The sequence below is a fragment of the Lynx canadensis genome, chromosome B1 (assembly GCF_007474595.2).
Source record: "Lynx canadensis isolate LIC74 chromosome B1, mLynCan4.pri.v2, whole genome shotgun sequence".
Lineage (NCBI taxonomy): Eukaryota > Metazoa > Chordata > Mammalia > Carnivora > Felidae > Lynx > Lynx canadensis.
The window spans coordinates 2437351-2455038 of NC_044306.2; the positions used below are offsets into that span (position 1 = coordinate 2437351).

The following is a 17688-nucleotide window of genomic DNA, read 5'->3' on the forward strand; positions in this document are numbered from 1 at the left end:
TGCGAGATCCCCGTCTGTCCTTCCAGAGCTGCCCGTGACCCGAGATCCGGATCCAGGGAAATGCCTTGTCTTTTCCGCAAGCTTGGAGACAGGCTGTGTTCCGGCAGGAGATGAGGGGTCCCGCCCTGGCCTCCATGGTACCAGGGGGAAGGACAGGGAGGACAGAGGCCACGCCTGGTGTCCCAGAGCCCGAGCCCTCGGGCGGTAAAGGATCCCGCAGCTGGAGGGCAAGTCAGGCCAGGAGCAGGCTGCCAGCGCCCCGGGGGGTTCCGAGCTTTCCGGGTCGTCTGCCGGCTCTCGTGAATTGCCATTTGTACTAAACCCATAAAAACGTAATCATGTTCCTGAGCCGTGTGTTGCTTATAAAAATGTCTGATTAAATGTGATATTTATCTGGGGCACAAGAAAGAAAGACACGGCCCCATCAGTCAGAGTCACCCAGATTCTGAAGAACACATTTTATTCATTTATTTATTTATTTATTTTTTCAATATATGAAATTTATTGTCAAATTGGTTTCCACACAACACCCAGCGCTCATCCCAAAAGGTGCCCTCCTCAATCACCCACCCTCCCCTCCCTCCCACCCCCCATCAACCCTCAGTTTGTTCTCAGTTTTTAACAGTCTCTTATGCTTTGGCTCTCTCCCACTCTAACCTCTTTTTTTTTTTTTCCTTCCCCTCCCCCATGGGTTCCTGTTAAGTTTCTCAGGATCCACATAAGAGTGGAACCATATGGTATCTGTCTTTCTCTGTATGGCTTATTTCACTTAGCATTACACTCTCCAGTTCCATCCACGTTGCTACAAAAGGCCATATTTCATTCTTTCTCATTGCCACGTAGTACTACATTGTGTATTGAAGAACACATTTTAGTGCTAGTGTTTATAGACCTGTCTGTCGTTTCGGGACGACCCTATCCTAGAGCCCGCGTATAGCCCAGCACCTGTAGTCACGTGTGACGTGCACTTAAAAGTTTGCTAAGAGGGTGGGTCTCATGGTCAGTGTCTTACCACCAAAAAAAACCCCAAACCAAACCAACCAACCAACCAACCAAACAAACAAAAAACCCCAGGAAGATTGACTATAACATAAAATTACTTATGTCAATATAAAATATTGCATTAAAATCATTCACCAAGCATATAACAAAATAGAGCACAAACAGCTCCCCCACTAACCTTGCCTTCAAGTGACTCTAAAATATGGGTGTTTCCAATGGCTTCACCAACCACCCACAGCCTGTCTTTACTTACAAAAGGGCACAGGCTTTTCAAACAAAGCGATACTGGTGTTCCCAATGTAGGAAAGAGTTTGGGAAATTGGCCAGAAGGAGAAGTTACAAAATCATCCAGCGTCTCAGAGATAGGAGGAGGCGGGCAAGGGCTCACGCCTCCACCAGCCTGACCGCCATGTCCATTATTTTAACATTTCGAGGGGAAGGCTGTCAACCACCAGTTAAGCCATAAAGTATGATAAAAGTAATGTGGACATACTTGTACAACTTTGTCAAACTTAACATTTTTTTCTATTTGTTTCAGATTTTTTAAAAAATAAATAAAGATTAATTGTACAGTGAGAGATAAATGATTGATGATTAATGGATTGATGGGTGATTGATAGCAAGATAGGCAATAGATTATATAGATAATAGATAAATAGGTACTACTGTGTACTAGACCATTAAAAAAATTAATGTTTATTTTATTTTTGAGAGAGAGAGAGAGAGAGAGAGAGAGATACAGAGCTTGAGTAGGGAAGGGACAGAGAGAGGGAGACACAGAATCCGAAGCAGGCTCCAGGCTCTGAGCTGTCGGCACGGAGCCCGACGTGGGGTTCGAACTCACAAACTGTGAGATCATGACTTGAGCCAAAGGCAGATGCTGAAGCGACTGAGCCACCCAGGGGTCCCTATACTAGGCCATATTTTATGTATCTTAAATCTACTTTCACATTTTCCTTTCTTTACAGCCCCATAAGGTAGATATTACTTTTACATCCACCTTCGATGACACTGGTAAATACCTTGCCCAAATTTCCACTGCAGGCAACTCCATGTACCCCCTCAATTCCATTCCTCCGTTCCCTCCCTAGAAGGATCATTAACCTGAATAGGACATTAATCCATTCCAAGCATTTCTAACAACATCAATATATATGTATATATATATACATATATATATGTGTGTGTATATATATATATATATCCACTTACAACATAGAATATTAATTTGCATGGTTTTTAATCATTTTGGTAAATGGGGTTATAGTGTTCATTTCTTTTGCAGGTTTTCTTTCTTTCTTTCTTTCTTTCTTTCTTTCTTTCTTTCTTTCCTCTTTCCTTCCTTTCCTTCTCTTTCTTTCCTTCTTCATTCCTTCCTTCCTTTCCTTCTTTCTTCCTTCTTTCCTTTTTCTTTCTTTCTCTTTCTTTCTTCTTCTTCCTCATTTCTTTCTTTTCTCTTTCTTTCCTTCTTTCTTCTCTTTTCTTTTCTTTTTCTTTTTCTTTTTTTATTTCTTCTTTCTTCTTTCTTATCTTTCTTTCTTTCTCTTCTTTCATTCCTTCATTCCTTCCTTCCTTCTTCCTTCCTCCTTATTCCTTCTTTTTCTTCTGATTTCTTTCTTTCATTATTTTTATTTAATTTTTTTTTCTTAAGTAGGTTTCAGGCCCAGTGTGGAGCCCAACATGGAGCTTGAACTCACAACTCTGAGATCAGGACCTGAGCTGAGACCGAGTCAGAAGCTTAACCAACTGATCCACCCAGGCGTTTTTCTTCAAATCAAAGGTATGTTCTTGAGACAGGAGCCCCTGGTCCCAGGTGCACACGTATGGGCTTGTGCCTCCCGAGAGGACTGGATGCCTGTTACTGCACCAAAAGCATTCAACTTACCACCCTAGGTATGTAAGGACAGGAAGATGGGCTACAACTAAACACTGAGTAGTGTCAGGTCAGTGACCACGTAAAGACTCATAGGGCACATCCACGTGGCAAGTGTCTGGTACAGACAGGTGTGCTGGGCCTGGCCCAGGTCCCCAGGCTGTGAGATGCCCTTCTCGTGCACAGAGAAGAAAGCAATGCATCTTAATACTCTTGGAGTGATTTCTCTCTTCGCTCTCCCGCATTAAGCACTTCCTTTACACATAACCCCGTGGATGAAGCAGTACCAGGGGCCTGAAACAATGGCACCAGCACCTTCCCTAAAAGAAACCTTGGGACAAATTAAAAGCTGCTTTAATAGCCACAAGAGGATAACGTGACGAAATGAGATAAACCAAAAGACGTCTTCTAAGCGGTATCGCAAAGCTACCCTTTCAGCCCCTAACATCTCTTAACGTAAGCATTCGAGACAATGTCTTGTCATCCCTTATGGACCCTGAGCACTGCCCAAAGCTGCTGGTCCCCTCTCTGGTCGGGTTTATGCACATGAGTGTATTAATTCACCTGACGAGACTTGCATGGAATCCGGCCAAGGAAGCTCGTGGAAAGCGTCCCGGCTTCTGAGCAGTTCTGTGAGCCGCTTTACCTCCAGTCCTTCGCTGTTGCATATGTTCAGGGACACCAGGGCTCGGGGGTGGTGGGTCCTGGTTGCAGGGGCTGGATGTGGAGGGGAGCAGCCAGGGGCAGGGGGGCGCTGGGCCCCTGAGAGGCCGTGTCAGGGCACATCACGGACATGCTGTCTCCATCTGTTAAGTGCAATTACACTGATGGGTCCCCTAAACGCAAGTAGAAGTACCAGGTCTGGAAGATTGAAGAAGAAAAGATCAAAAGGTGGGAGGTAGCTGATTCAGGAGAACAGCCCGGACGCGGCCGTGGGGAAGGATGGGCTCATCTCCTGGGCGGTCAGTGTTCATCCTGCCACACGCATCTCATGTGTCTCCAGGAAGAGAGTGGTTCTGGCTCGCGGACGGATGGAGGGCTGTGGCAGGCATGCTACCGAAACAGATTGTCACGAGGGCACAGGTTCCCAAGGGATAGCCACGTGCTGCCGCCACCAAAAGGGGAGACCCGCCAGACTTCAGAGGCAACGGCGTCCAGAGAAGGAGACAGTGCTGTGCGTGGCTGTCCTGGTGCCATTAGTCAGTGGGATGACCCTGTCGTCCTCTGGAAGGAAGCACCTCCACCAAGGTGACAAAGTCAGAACTTCCTGATTATTGCAAAGAGCCGTCGCTTAGAACGGACTGCGTATCCCTATGTTGTGGACATCCCAGGTCATGCTGAGAATGTGTAAAACTCACAGCCCTTCCAGAAAAAGTCTCCAGCAGTGAGCATGAGAGCTGGGGTATACTTGGCTCAGGTTCTGTAGCCACCTGAGGACCTACTCCGTGCAGAACGCTTGCCACATAAGTACGCCAGACGCTGGAGACAGATTTTGGAGACGACGTAGTAATTCCTAGTCAGTTTTCTTTTTTCCTAATTTTTTTAATGTTTTATTTATTTTTGAGAGAGACAGTGAGAGACAGTACAAGCAGAGGAGAGACAGAGAGAGAGGGAGACACAGAATCTGAAGCAGGATCCAGGCTCTTCTAAGCTGTCAGCACAGAGCCCGACGCGGGGCTTGAACTCGTCAACCTCGAGCGATCATGACCTGAGCCGAAGTCAGCCGTTCAACCGACTGAGCCACCCAGGCGCCCCTCCTAGTCAGTTTTCAAGATGCGAAGGTAGAAAAGTCAGCTCAGATTAAAGTTCTCACATGGGGGCGCCTGGGTGCCTCAGTCAGTTAAGCAACAAACTCTTGATATCGGCTCAGATCACAATCTCATGGTTCTGTGAATTTGAGCCCCACATCGGGCTCAGCACTGACTATGGCGAGCCTGCTTGGAATTCTCTCTCTGCCTCTCTCTCTCAAAATAAATAAATAAACTTTAAAAAAATTACAAAAAAATAAAGTTCTTGTTTGATTTCAGCGTGTTAGACAGTGTGTTACAACCACAGGATGACTTCAGGGCTCTTGAATTCCAGTTTAATTTCTTAAAAACTTCTTCAGGGCAGATTATGTGTGAGCAATTCTGGGAGATATTAACACTCATATTGTGGAGTAGTTATACCTCTCGGAATTTTTAACTTGGGGTAATTTTTAACACAGTGAGGACCAAACAGAATCATTTACAATGAAAATGAGAACTTTTTTTTTCATTGCAGAAAAAGAAAATCCTGATGAATTTAATAATGTAGCTTTAGTGAAAACAAGAAGGTGAGGAGAAAACTGATCTCTACTGTCACCCTGTCTAGCTGTGCATCCTTGGGCAAATTGACCAGCCTCTTGGAACTTCTGTGTCGTCATCTATAACATGAAAATTTACACCGACTTTGCTGTATTCGGAGGACTATCTGAAGTTAGGCAGGTCGTGTGGAAGGAAAAAAGTCTGGTGCATAATAGGCCCTAAAAACACCCGTGGACCCAAAGAGATCCAGAGTCTAAGTGAGATATCAAAACTCTGGTTTCTTAGAAGTCACGGTGGGGCTATTTTTTTTTTTTTTTACTATTATTGGTTGTTTTTCATTTTGTAATAACTTGACTCCCAGGAAAATTAGTATATCATTCTGTTTAACTGCAGGACGTTCAGCTTGATGGGCCACCGAGGAGTTGTAAAGTGTTGTGTTTTCTCTCAGCTCCAAAATGAGTGGACCGCAGCTGGCCTTGAATTTTAAAGGCTGAGGGAGGGAAATTTTTGAGCCTTCTTCAAGTGTGATATTTGAAATGCTTTGTTAAATGAGTCCCTCAAGTCCTTACGTGTCATGTTCCCACACCATAGACCTCTACAGAAAGAACTCCTCTCACGGGGTTTAGGTAGACCACGGAGAAATACGTCAGCTTCCCCCTGCCACCCTCCGAATCATGCTCACTCACAAGCGTGCTGTTTGTTCATCACGCCCACGATGCCAACGTCTGGGGGGAAACACTGAGCCTGGTTCTAAGTGCAATGAGAGCCCCTTACGAACGCTTGCACTCTTTTCCTCCCCTGACGCAGACTCCACGCACCTGTTATGGTGAAATAAATTCGTGCACATATGAGGCTAAAATAAAGTCACACCAAAAACTAGAAATCTAAAATTAAATATTTAATTAGAACTCTGATTTGCTTTAAAGGTAGGTGGCATTGCACAGGCTATATTACACTCTCTTTATAATGTTTTTGACAAAAAAGAAAGATACTGTTCATTTTAACAGGCCACTTTAATATTAATACATGTGTAATAGGGTCGGAACTGAAAATCAGCTAGGGGTGGTACATTGTACATTATTGGGAAAATTACAGTTCTGTATTTGTAAAAACATTTATTTTTTTAACAATTTACCTACATTAATCAAAAAATTACAGCATATTTAATAATTTTACAAATTCTTCATAAAAAATATATCTCTGTACAAAAAGGTCGTTTGCACCTACTTCATGTCAGCAGCATGTGGCGAGATGGTAACACGGGGCGGGCAGAGGTGCGATGGGTTTCCTGATCGTGATACCAGCGTTCTGTCCCCCTTTTTTTTTTATAATAGCTTTTTGTTGTTGTTGTTTACAAAATATCTTACAGAAGAAAAAAATTATTGCAGCTAGCCTGAAGAAAGGCAAGATGTGTGATACGAGCAGCAGTTTTAAACAGCTCTGAAGCACATAACCTGTGTTAGCATGGGGTCCTTCCCGCACACGGTTCTGGGCGCTTCCAGAAGGAGTCTTGCAGCCCCACGGCGGAAGGCGCGTGTGCGGCCCACCTGCACGCGCGCCTCCACACCTTGCAGGGGATCTGGTTCAATACCGCGCACACACCCTAGGAAGAAACTCGGCGGACTTCTCGCAGGACCATCGCATGTTGTATTTGGGGTTTAATAACATGCTCCAAAGTGGCAACCAAAGGTCGGGTTTACTGTGCACACAAAGGAAAATGATATCTAATATCTGATATGTGGTTGCCGCGTGTATGTATGTCCTGTCGTTTCAGGAATTTGTAACATCGTTGACCGGCAAGCAGGTCAGGGATGGGGGGAGAGAGACATTGATTCAGACTCTGAAGTCAGCATTTTGCACCTAGTTTGAATGACTCAAACTTAGATATATGTACAATATATTTATATGTATATATGTATGTATATATATACACCTAATATATATAGTAACCCTGTTCTCCCCTGCACACAGCGATCCTGGAACTTCCTCACGCTCCCTTTCCATGCCCGGTCAGTGTGCGTGTTAGGAGCCTGGCTCTGGCTGACCTTGTCTAGTCTAAGGAGAAAAATCCGCGTAAGGGCCCCAGGCTGCAAAGCAAATCTCCAGTCACGTTATCGGGTTGGCCAGAGGAAAAGGTGCTGGGAATTCAGCGTGATACTAAGGAATTCGTCATTTGGAGTTCAAAAGGCAAAGAAGCAACTAGAAGAGGTCAGTTATGTCCTCCTAACAGCATAGGACCCTTCAAACGAGCAACGCGACAGTGGGCACCAAGGATCAAATATTCGCTAAAGCGTTCAAATCAAAACACATGACATGAAAGAATGAACTATTTTCCTGACAGGTTTTTGTGTCTTTTTTTTTTCCTTTTTTTTTTTTTTTTCACTTTTGAAGCCCTGCATTTAAACATGCAACAGAGACACCACTATATCGGCCTTAAAGTTAGGTGTGAATACGCCCACAACAACAGGAATGAAACGCTCTACAGACGCTGCTCTGGAATGTGAGAAGGGAGACGTTTTCCATATGGGGGGTACGTACTTAAAACGCAAATAACAAAATAAGCACTGCCTTTTCAAAACGCTTTTAGCCAACAGTTATAAATAAAAATAAACTTGGTCTTCACTGTGGTTTTGTGACATCACCGTCTCATTGCCATGTCTTCTATTTCATCCTTTGATGTTTTTATCCGCACTGGGGACCACACCCATTTCCTTCCTACCATCATTCAGAATTTAATGTATGAGAAATTTTAAACGTGAAAAATCCAGTTGTCTCTGCATCTGGAACTAGCACGAAATGAAGGACACAGTGATATGTAAAATGTGTCACCGGGAAAGAGGAGCGTGTGTAATGTTTCCTGGCCTCCAGAGGGACATCTGATGCTCTGCTCCCGGACGGTTCCCACTGAGTTCAAGGGGCGACTGCACAGCACTGTCCTTCAACACCACGGTGGAGAGTGGCGGTGCTCTGGAAGAACAAACTGTGATGCGGAGGGAAGACTACAGTGAGCCAAGCCTCACAAGCTCATGAGCTATCTAAAATAAATTACTACTGACATTCTCCACGGCAAAGAGAAGCGCAGAAGCCCCCTGGTCACGCAATACAGCAGGACTGGCGGTCACGGGTGCTGCTAAAGGGAACAGAGTGTGTGGCAACTGCAAAGCCCTCTGGTGTTTCCCCCCTCTCTCGACATCGTCAATGACTTCAACACACATACGCAGCTAAAAGAAGCAATGATAAAATAAATCTCTTCAACACCACGTTTCCCTTTAAAACCTGTGCCATATCTGGGGATGTTTTCTTTCGCTAAGATGCCAACTGAACGGATGGATGGTGGATGTTTCGCTGGACAGCATGAGAAGATGCTTATATACAATGGATAGTGTGTATAAACCCTGTGTAAATAGTTTATTTTTTTTATCAGAATCTTACTCAGTCATTCATAACACACTAGTGCAAAAAATTGTGCATCAAAAATTCTGCAATAGAACGGCTGACTGGGAAATTTGCAAATGGCCCTAGGAATGGACACCGAGGGGAGCCGTGAGTCCTCAAAGCTTGTCAGGTCTCAGGAAGGACAGAGTGAAGCGTTTGTAGGTGTGTGCATCTCTACCAGAAAGGTTTCTTCAAGAGAGCTCTGTTGTTGTTGTTGTTGTTGTTGTTGTTGTTGTTTTTCAGAGTATTCATATTTATGGGGGTTAAAAAAACAAAACAACATATTGTGGTGCTATCATTTTATCACCGCACCCAGGGGATGTATCCACGTGCCCAGAAGATTGCATTGAAAGGCATCCCAGCCACACAGAAATACGAAAGTCTGAGGCATTAAGTACAAAGTATTGGCGTGACTCGGCAGTCTTCCTTGAGTGTGCCTTGATCCCGAGCAGATGAAGCCAGGCATGGAGAATCCACGTTCAGAATGCAGGTCTCTGTGTCACCCGATCCTCAGGAGACTCTGGCGCACGTGACTGGAGATTCCCGCCACACGGACGCCAGCAGAAGATGTGAAAGATCACCGCAGCGAAGCCAAGACTAGAAGGGAGAGTGGTATATGGCACCAAAGGAGTTACTGCTTGTCCAACAGAGGTATGGCTATGAATCAGTCCTAATGGGGCACTGAGGGCTATACCACTGTGCACACTGTGTTCAGAGTTGTGTCAAACCGCACAGCCTTTGCCTCTGTGGGTTTTAAGTTTGTATCATACATGGGGTTTTCAAATGAAGCTTGTCCATTGCTGTTTTCATGTCCGGCATAGCCGTTGTATTGAACTTTTGGTCTCGTTCTAGAGGGGAAAGAAGGAACAGACCGTTAGTGCCCAGATTTCAAGAAAAGAGGCACAGCAGCTGGGGCCTGAGTACAAGACGTCACGCCCGACTCAGCAGGGAAACACACACACACGGTTGTGGGGAAGGGTGCGCGTCGCCACGCTTGTAGACATTTCTCTTTTTTAGAATTGGTTGTTGGGATTACAGAGATGGTTAAAAAAAAAATGGAAGCTGTTTCTAAAATCAAAGAGTTAGCTGCCGTTTACAAATATTCTTTGCAACATGGGAAACTCATCAATGCCGGGGTCCGAGTTTGGTTTAGACATTTGTCATTTGTAAGTTGTTATGATCCTGAGAAAGTCACTGTTCAGTCACTCTCTAAAATGTAAGATGCTGAATCAAGATGTCAACCCTTAAGGACCATTCAGATCAAACGAAAATAGGAACATAAACTTTAGTTCACTGCTATTATAATGTTCACCAAATACTAGCTATTCTTGTAATATAATATAACCAGTGACTAAGTTATGGAAAAGACATTCAACTCTTTGTCAAACTACTGCTTACAGGTTCTAATTAAAGAAACCCCCTGTGTAGGATCTAACTTTAGAGAATTAAAGTAATTTTAGATGTAAAAGACTTAAAGCTGTCTAGTCTGTTCCCCCATGGTTTTTTTTTTCCGGAGAAATTATATAAGGCAAATACATCAGGTGGTAAAAACGGAACTTTAATGTCAACAACCACACTAGCAAAAACATTATTGATGCTTCTGTTTTAGTGACTTAGCTAGTAAATTTTCTTAACTTACGTTGCGTTCATTGAGAAAAAAGAGAATTCTGAGCGTGTACGTTTCACAGAATGAGGTTCCTGTCAACTGCCCCGGGAGTTGGAGAGGTCTTTTGACACTGAACTTGAAAACGCTCCAGTAGCAAAATGGAATAAACTAATGCAGCCAAACGTTAATGAAGTTAAAAGCTGGCTAAATCCCCTGTGTAGTCTCCCCAGTCAGGGGTCACCACCATCCCCAAATTGCCAGGGAAACCCCACAGAGTTGGATGGGACCGGAGGACTGCAGAGAACGAAGTGTGTGGGAGTCCTGTGTCAGGAGCCCTGGCTCTGATGGAGGAAACACTTCCAAGTGTAATGAGGGCAAGTCAGAAATGAGCAGGAATAAGGTTTTAACTCGAGAAACGCGGAGCCAACTGCTTAAGGAACTTTTACATCTGTAGAGGGTAAGAAGCCAGTGGAGAGAAAACGCACAGCTTGGTGCGTTCCCTGGGTACATGGCAATAACTCAAAGGAAAATGAACTTACGACGTGCCTAGGTGATCGGGCGTGGCTTGGTTGCTCCTGCAGAAACCCCCCAATTCTGAGAACTATAAGCAGTCACACTGGCTTAATGGCTCATGAGAGCCATGAGATTAGACAACCTTCTGTCACGTTCTAGACACAGCGCGGCCTCTCGGATGACAAGCATGATGGGCGACATTGTGCGAGAGCCACACTGAGATTAAATCCCACCAGCCTACAAGCGTGGAAATGAAGGAAGGGGTCAAATTCACAAAAGGACCAAATGGTGTCTCTCTCCCCACTGCTTTTGTGGTCTGTGATCTACCCTCACGCATTTCCTGTGCTGACGCACCAAATACTGAAATACAGAACGTTGTGGTAGGGAAGCTTCTAGGGTTGAAAGACTACAGCTGTGATATATACTGAATATTCTCCCCAATGTTATGTCATCTTAAAATTAAGATATAACCAGAAGTGCTGAATTGTGTAGGGCTGTCTTTTGAAAGGATCAGAGATGCGCCGGAGGGAGCTGTCTCTGAGACATACAAAGGTCGGCCTTGCTGGGAGCTGCGTCAATGAGACGCTCACTGGCAGGTGGGGATGCCGTCTGACTCCTGCACGTGGGTCCCCCCGTAGGGGGGGCTTCCAGAGACCCCCCTACAGACAGGGAAATGTCAATAGGTGGGGTAAAAGAACTTTAATGAACTGCATGTTAACCTTGGGGTTAACATGAATGCCAAAAAAATTTAAAAAAAACAAAACACAAAAATGAATTTGTAGGAATTACAAATTCCTACTGTATGTGTATCTATAAGGGTATTATGTTTCCTAGAGAACCTTGCGAAAGAAGATGTACTTTTAATTTACAGAATTAATTTAATTTAAGAATAGAAGCACTTCTCAGGATGGTGTTTTATTGGATAAAGTGGCGGGATATCTTTTCTTACATTTACTACATTTTCAACTAGCCCCAAGGAGAAATTTGAAGATAAGGCTCACCAGACTTATATGCAGAGAATACTGTTTTCTCCATAATAATAATAATTATTAATAATTATATAATAATAACATTAGTTATTTAATTATATAATTATATGTCAATATATATTAATACTTACTAATATAATAATAGTAATTATTATTATTAATACAGATGTGTCAATTTTTAATTTTGTAAGTTCCTTCTGAGATTCCTTTTACTGAATTATATTTTTAAAATAAGTATATTCCAACTAGAGGAAAAGTATACACATGCACGTGATCACATAGCAATATAATTTTGAAGTGACATTCCTACTATTTTATGTATTTTTGCAAAGCATAAGAAAGCACATATTTGAAGCTATGCTGTGAGACATTAAAAAAAATCCTACACCACATTTTCCTTTTTTTTTAAACCAGGATTAAACAGAAATATCTGTATCACATAAATGAACATAGACCACATTTAACATACCTTAATATCTTAGAGTATCATGGGTTTTTTTTCTATTTTTCTTTTGTTTTCTTAGTTTCTTGTTATTATATATAGGGAATACCACTATTCTAAGTAGTATTTTAGAACAGTTTGGCATATGCCATGTTCTTCCAGGTAATATATTATCCAGAGAAAGACAAGATGTATAAGGACTTATAATTCCTCCACAGCTTTTTTTTGGGGGGGGGGGGCAGGGATCCACATTAACTCCAAGGAAAGGATCTATTTCACTAAAGTTGTTTTTCTGCAATTTTGACATGTTTCAGTTAGCAGGGATATGCAAATTAATAGATATTCAGAATACTTTTTCAAGCGATGGAACATGTGATATCTCTTACTACATAGTGAGAGCTCAAAGAAAGGAATAAACCCACAATTTCTAGATCACAGATTCATGGAGCTGAAAGAACTCAGAGACCATTCTGTTCAATCTTCTTCTGGAAGGTGGAAATGCTGTCTCAGCGTTCCCGACAACCGGCCACCGATCTTAAAAGTAGAAATGTAATCCTTTATTGTGTCTTTGAGTGGACTACGAAACACAGCATGTCATTTCTTAATCCATCTATTTATTCTCCTAAAGTTCATTACTCGAAGTCGCCCTGCTGAAAAAGTACGGCGGACAACGCAAAGCAAAGCCTTGCCATGTGGGCATTGTTAACGTCAGAGAGAAAACCGTGGAGCCATGGGGAACGTGTGACCGGGGGCAGTGCGCATTCCCCAGACCAGGGCCTCGCAAGCACACCGGCGTTTTACGGTACCTGTGTTTGTAGAGGTAAAACGCAAATCCGGACAAAATCAGGGCAAAGAACGGAACGAGAATCGCAGCCGCGACCGAGCCACTGCTAGTGCCGTGGTAATGATTTGAAGGGTCTTGGTCCGAGTTTAAGGGATCTGGAGAACAAAACGAATAATTAGTTTGCAGGTCCCGCGTACATACTGGAAGATAAGCCTCTGGCAACTTTTATGAACGGGGCCCGAGCCTCCAAGGAGTTGAATTCCATCGATAAACGGACAGTCTTGTTGAAAGATTTTAACGTCTGTTAATGACCAAGTTACAAAAAATGAATTATTCCTTAATGACCTTCAAGAATACCATGAAAAAAATTTCACGTGTCAAATGTGAGAAAGGCGAAAGGGGCACCATACCTTGTGACTTTGACTTTCGGTCAGATACATTTGCATTGAAACTGAAACTGAAAGCATCCATATGGTTTTGTCTATGTATGTGGACGTATCTATGGGTACCATTGGCTGTTATATCCTGTCCTAAGACACAGACTCCAGCAAAACAGTAGCTGATGAAATTATCTAAATATTCCAGGGGTCTATATAAATGACATTACATTCTCCGTATGCAAATATATTGGTGTAACCTCTTTCATTTTAGGTACATTGCAGAATTCGTTAGGGTTTAAGAATGCTCAACAAAAGGATATAGCTCAATGTCATCATGCCAGTTTCCATGAGGACACGGAAGGATGATAAAACGTGATCTCTGTCCATCGGAAGGGAAGGCGGATGTAAACATCTCAAATGTCATGAAGGTGACGTAACTATGAATTTATAATCCACGTGTACAGAGTGTCAAACAGATGCACGGCCAAGACAGAGATGCAAACGATGAAAACTCAAATTAGAAAACACTTCTCAAGCGATTCCTTCCAGATAAGAAAGTTTGATCTAGGGGCGCCTGGGTGGCTCAGTCAGTTAAGCGTCCGACTTCGGCTCAGGTCATGATCTCACGGTCTGTGAGTTTGAGCCCCGCATCAGGCTCTGTGCTGACCGCTCAGAGCCTGGAGCCTGTTTCAGATTCTGTGTCTCCCTCTCTCTCTGACCCTCCCCTGTTCATGCTCTGTCTCTCTCTGTCTCAAAAACAAATAAACGTTAAAAAAAAAAAGTTTGATCTAAACTGTTTACCCATAACACAAATTTTGAAATGTATTTGGCTTAATCGCTTCAGCTCACTCAATGCACGTGTGTGAGGGATTACGACTGGGGTCATCTGGATATAGCAGAATTGTGAAAAATAAGTTGACCTGCTTTTAGAAGTGTAGTACCAGAATTTACGGAATGTTAAATACAAGAGAAGTTTTGTTTCATTTTCTTTCACAAACCATGAATGTAAGTAAACAATCAAATATATTTAAATAGCTTTTCAAACAAAAAATCCTCTTTTCACATTAAAAACATGGCAAGAATTTGACTTGTCATCGCTTCCACAGATGCTGGATTGCACTACTCCTTACCGTCCTAAGTTCTAACATGAACATATTTTATAATTAATGTTCGCTCTTGTAACTGGACCATATTTCTTTGAGATCCTTCCTCATCAGCACATATGAATCAGGTAATTTTTCACTTTCAGAGGCATCCACAGCCCACCACGTGAGGGAAAATGCCAGATACATGTTCTCTCTAAACTCGCGCCCGGTTGGATGCCCCCACCCTGGGCAGTGAACCAGGGTGACTGACGCACAGCACTGAGGTGGCTCGGAAGCCATCCCATGGCTGTGGCGGCTGGGGAGCCTTGAGGACAATGCTGAGTGTCCCCGGTGGTGGGTCCAGCAGCAGTGATGCAGCAGTAACAGCCAGCGCCCAGGGTGACAATGTCCCGTACAGGGCGCCGAGGCAGCCCGCTCAGATGGCACCCACTCCACAGACTTGCGGTGACACTGAAAGGTCAGGACACCTCCCTGCCTCAACAGTGCACACGGCACACGGCCACAAGTCCAGCAGGACCTGTGTGTACTAGGACAGGAGTTGCACTGTGCCAAGGGAGCTCGTCGGCTAGCCTTCCTCTTGAACCCCCAGTGCCTACGAGAGAACTGAGGACACAGTAGTGGCTCAATACGTGCGTGTCAAGTGAAAGACGGTGCTGCCACGTGGTACTACAGCATCTATCAGTTTCCATGAAGTTACCACACCTCATTCTCCAGCTTTCTGTAGTTCTGTGAATCTCTTTGCCTCATTCTAATGAATTTGTGTTCTGCTTAAATTAACCAAAGTTACTTTTTTGTTATCCACAGACAAGACTGTCTACGTTTGAACATAATAGGCATCGGACTTCTCATCAATAAAATCGTGGAAAATCAACCTGCCGCAAGAGACTGCCCATCATAACACAGAGTAACATAAAAGAAGGTCTTTGGGAGCTTCTCAATGATCACGCCTTCAGGAGCTCCTGGCGAGTTTCATGTATTTACTCTCGTTTCAAAGATTTAAAGGGTAATACACGCACATGATAGTCATTAAAATGGCACAAAAGATACACAAATAATATAATGTTCTTCCAGCAATGGACTATTAATATATACGTTTGTTTCCCTTTTCATACTTTTCTAAAAACATGGGAATACGATATACATTTTTTGTGTTTGGCTTTTTCAACTTAACCATCCATCTTTGAAATTTTTCCATCAGCACACATGAATTAGATTTATTTTTTTTAGGTGTACAGTATACTATTAATTGGATATGCCAGAAATTTTTCAGCCAGTCTACCTTTGAAGGACATTTAGGCCATTTCTAGTATTTTTCTAATGTCGCAATGAAATCTTTTTTCTGTAGCTACCCAGCAGCAGGAGTCTAAACATACAGGATACATTCTACGAAGCAGAATCATTGCCTAACAGAATTTGTAACTTTTCGCGTGGCTAAATCTTACCAGATTGTCCTCCAAAGTGGTGCTCTGATTTCATTTCAACCATTATTTCATGAAGAGTGCTACAAAACACTTGGGCAATTTTGTGGTATCCAACCGCTAGCCTCTTCCCCTCCCCTGCCCTCCCCTCCCATTGGCCCTCCTCCTTCATACCATCTCTACTCTTGCTGCTCTGACAAATCATTTGTTCCTCATTCACATATCTTTGCTTAAGAATGAGGGCAAGCATCTCTTTACATGGAATAAGCTAGCCATTCAATTTTTTAAAAGATCACTACTGAAAGAACTTCATACACTAGAGTACCCACCCAAAGTACATCTAAATCTATCGATAGACAAAGATCGTATATATATATATATGTATGTGTGTGTGTGCGTGTGTGTGTACATGATATACATATATGTGTACACACACACAAAATGGAATATTACTCAGTCAAAAATAAAAAAAAATTAAAAAAAAGAATGAGGTCTTGTCATTTGTGACAACATGGATGGACCTGGAGAGTATGATGCTGAGTGAAATAAGTCAGACAGAGAAAGACAAATACCATAGCTTTCACTCATATGTGGACTATAAAAATAAACAAAAAACAAACAGACCCTTGAGCTGAGAACAAACTCATGGTTGCCAGAAGGAGGGTGGATAGGGGGGTGGGTGAAATGAAGATAAAGGGGATGAAGAGGCACGAATTTCCAGTTATCAAGTAAGTCACAGAGATGAAAGGTACAGCTTAAAAGATATACTATGAACAATAATGAAATAACGTCGTATGGTTGGCAGATGGTGGGCACACTTATCGTGGTGACCCCTGAGCAAGGAATGGGCTTGTGGAAACACTGTGTCCTACACCTGAAACTGACATAACGTTGCATGTCAATTTCAATAACAAATAAAACATAAATAAAAGTAATGAAAACAAAAAAATAATAATACAGCAAAGGTACAGTCCACAGTCTTTTAGTATGTGCACATGGTGTCATAATCATCGTTACGATTTAAGAACGCTGCTGTCTTCCCTAAAGGAAACCCAGTATCCTCACCCTCCAACCTCTAGCTCCAGGCGACCACTGATCTGCTGTCTGTGTCTTCAATCTGCCTATTATGGATGGTTTGTTTGTTTGTTTATTTATTTAAAATTTTTAATGTTTATTTACCTTTGAGACAGAGACAGAGTGTGAGCTGGGGAGGGGCAGAGAGAGAGGGAGACACAGAGTCAGAAGCTCCAGGCTCTGAGCTGCCAGCATAGAGCCCATCGCGGGGCTCCAACTCACGAGCTGTGAGATCATGACCTGAGCCGACGTCGGCCGCCCAACCGACTGAGCCACCCAGGCATCCCTGGGTGTAATCCTATGATGTGTATTTTGTGTGTGTGTGCATGGCTCCTCCTCCTAAGTATAATGTCTTCAAGACAACATTCCATTGTATGGATATAGCACGCTTTGTCTGTTCATTAGTTGACAGCTTCCACGTCTGGGCTATTGGCAATAATGCTCCTACAAGCATCGGGCACACAGTTTTGTGTGAACATATGTTCTTACGTGTTCTGCTGGCCATGCCTGCAGGAGTGAAATGGCTGCATCTTTTGGTAACTTTCTGTGTAACTGCTTGATGAAAGGCCAGGCTGTTTTCTACAACACCTGCACCACGGTTCCATCCCGTCCGTGAAGTAGGACAGCTCCAATCTGTCCACAATTTTGCCGCCTCTCACCCACATGACCATCACCATCCCAGTGCTGTGAGATGGTGCCTCACTGTGGTTTATGTTTCCTGAATGACTAGTGATGTTGAGCAGCTTTTCGTTGCTTATCGATCATGTGTACCTACGTGGAG

The 17688-nt window shown here is 43.2% G+C and overlaps 1 protein-coding gene across 1 annotated transcript in view; it reads right to left on the minus strand.

Moving 5' to 3' along the window:
- Positions 1-8857: 8857 nt before the first annotated feature.
- The window catches only part of CSMD1 (CUB and Sushi multiple domains 1), a 398630-nt gene continuing 389799 nt past the window's right edge, over positions 8858-17688 (minus strand). Inside the window, exons 56-57 of the mRNA XM_032593032.1 lie at positions 12952-13084; positions 8858-9443 (exon numbers count right to left, since the gene is read on the minus strand). Coding sequence (XP_032448923.1) covers positions 9284-9443; positions 12952-13084 — 293 coding nt within the window. The 3' untranslated portion in view covers positions 8858-9283. The remainder of the gene's footprint in view (positions 9444-12951; positions 13085-17688) is intronic.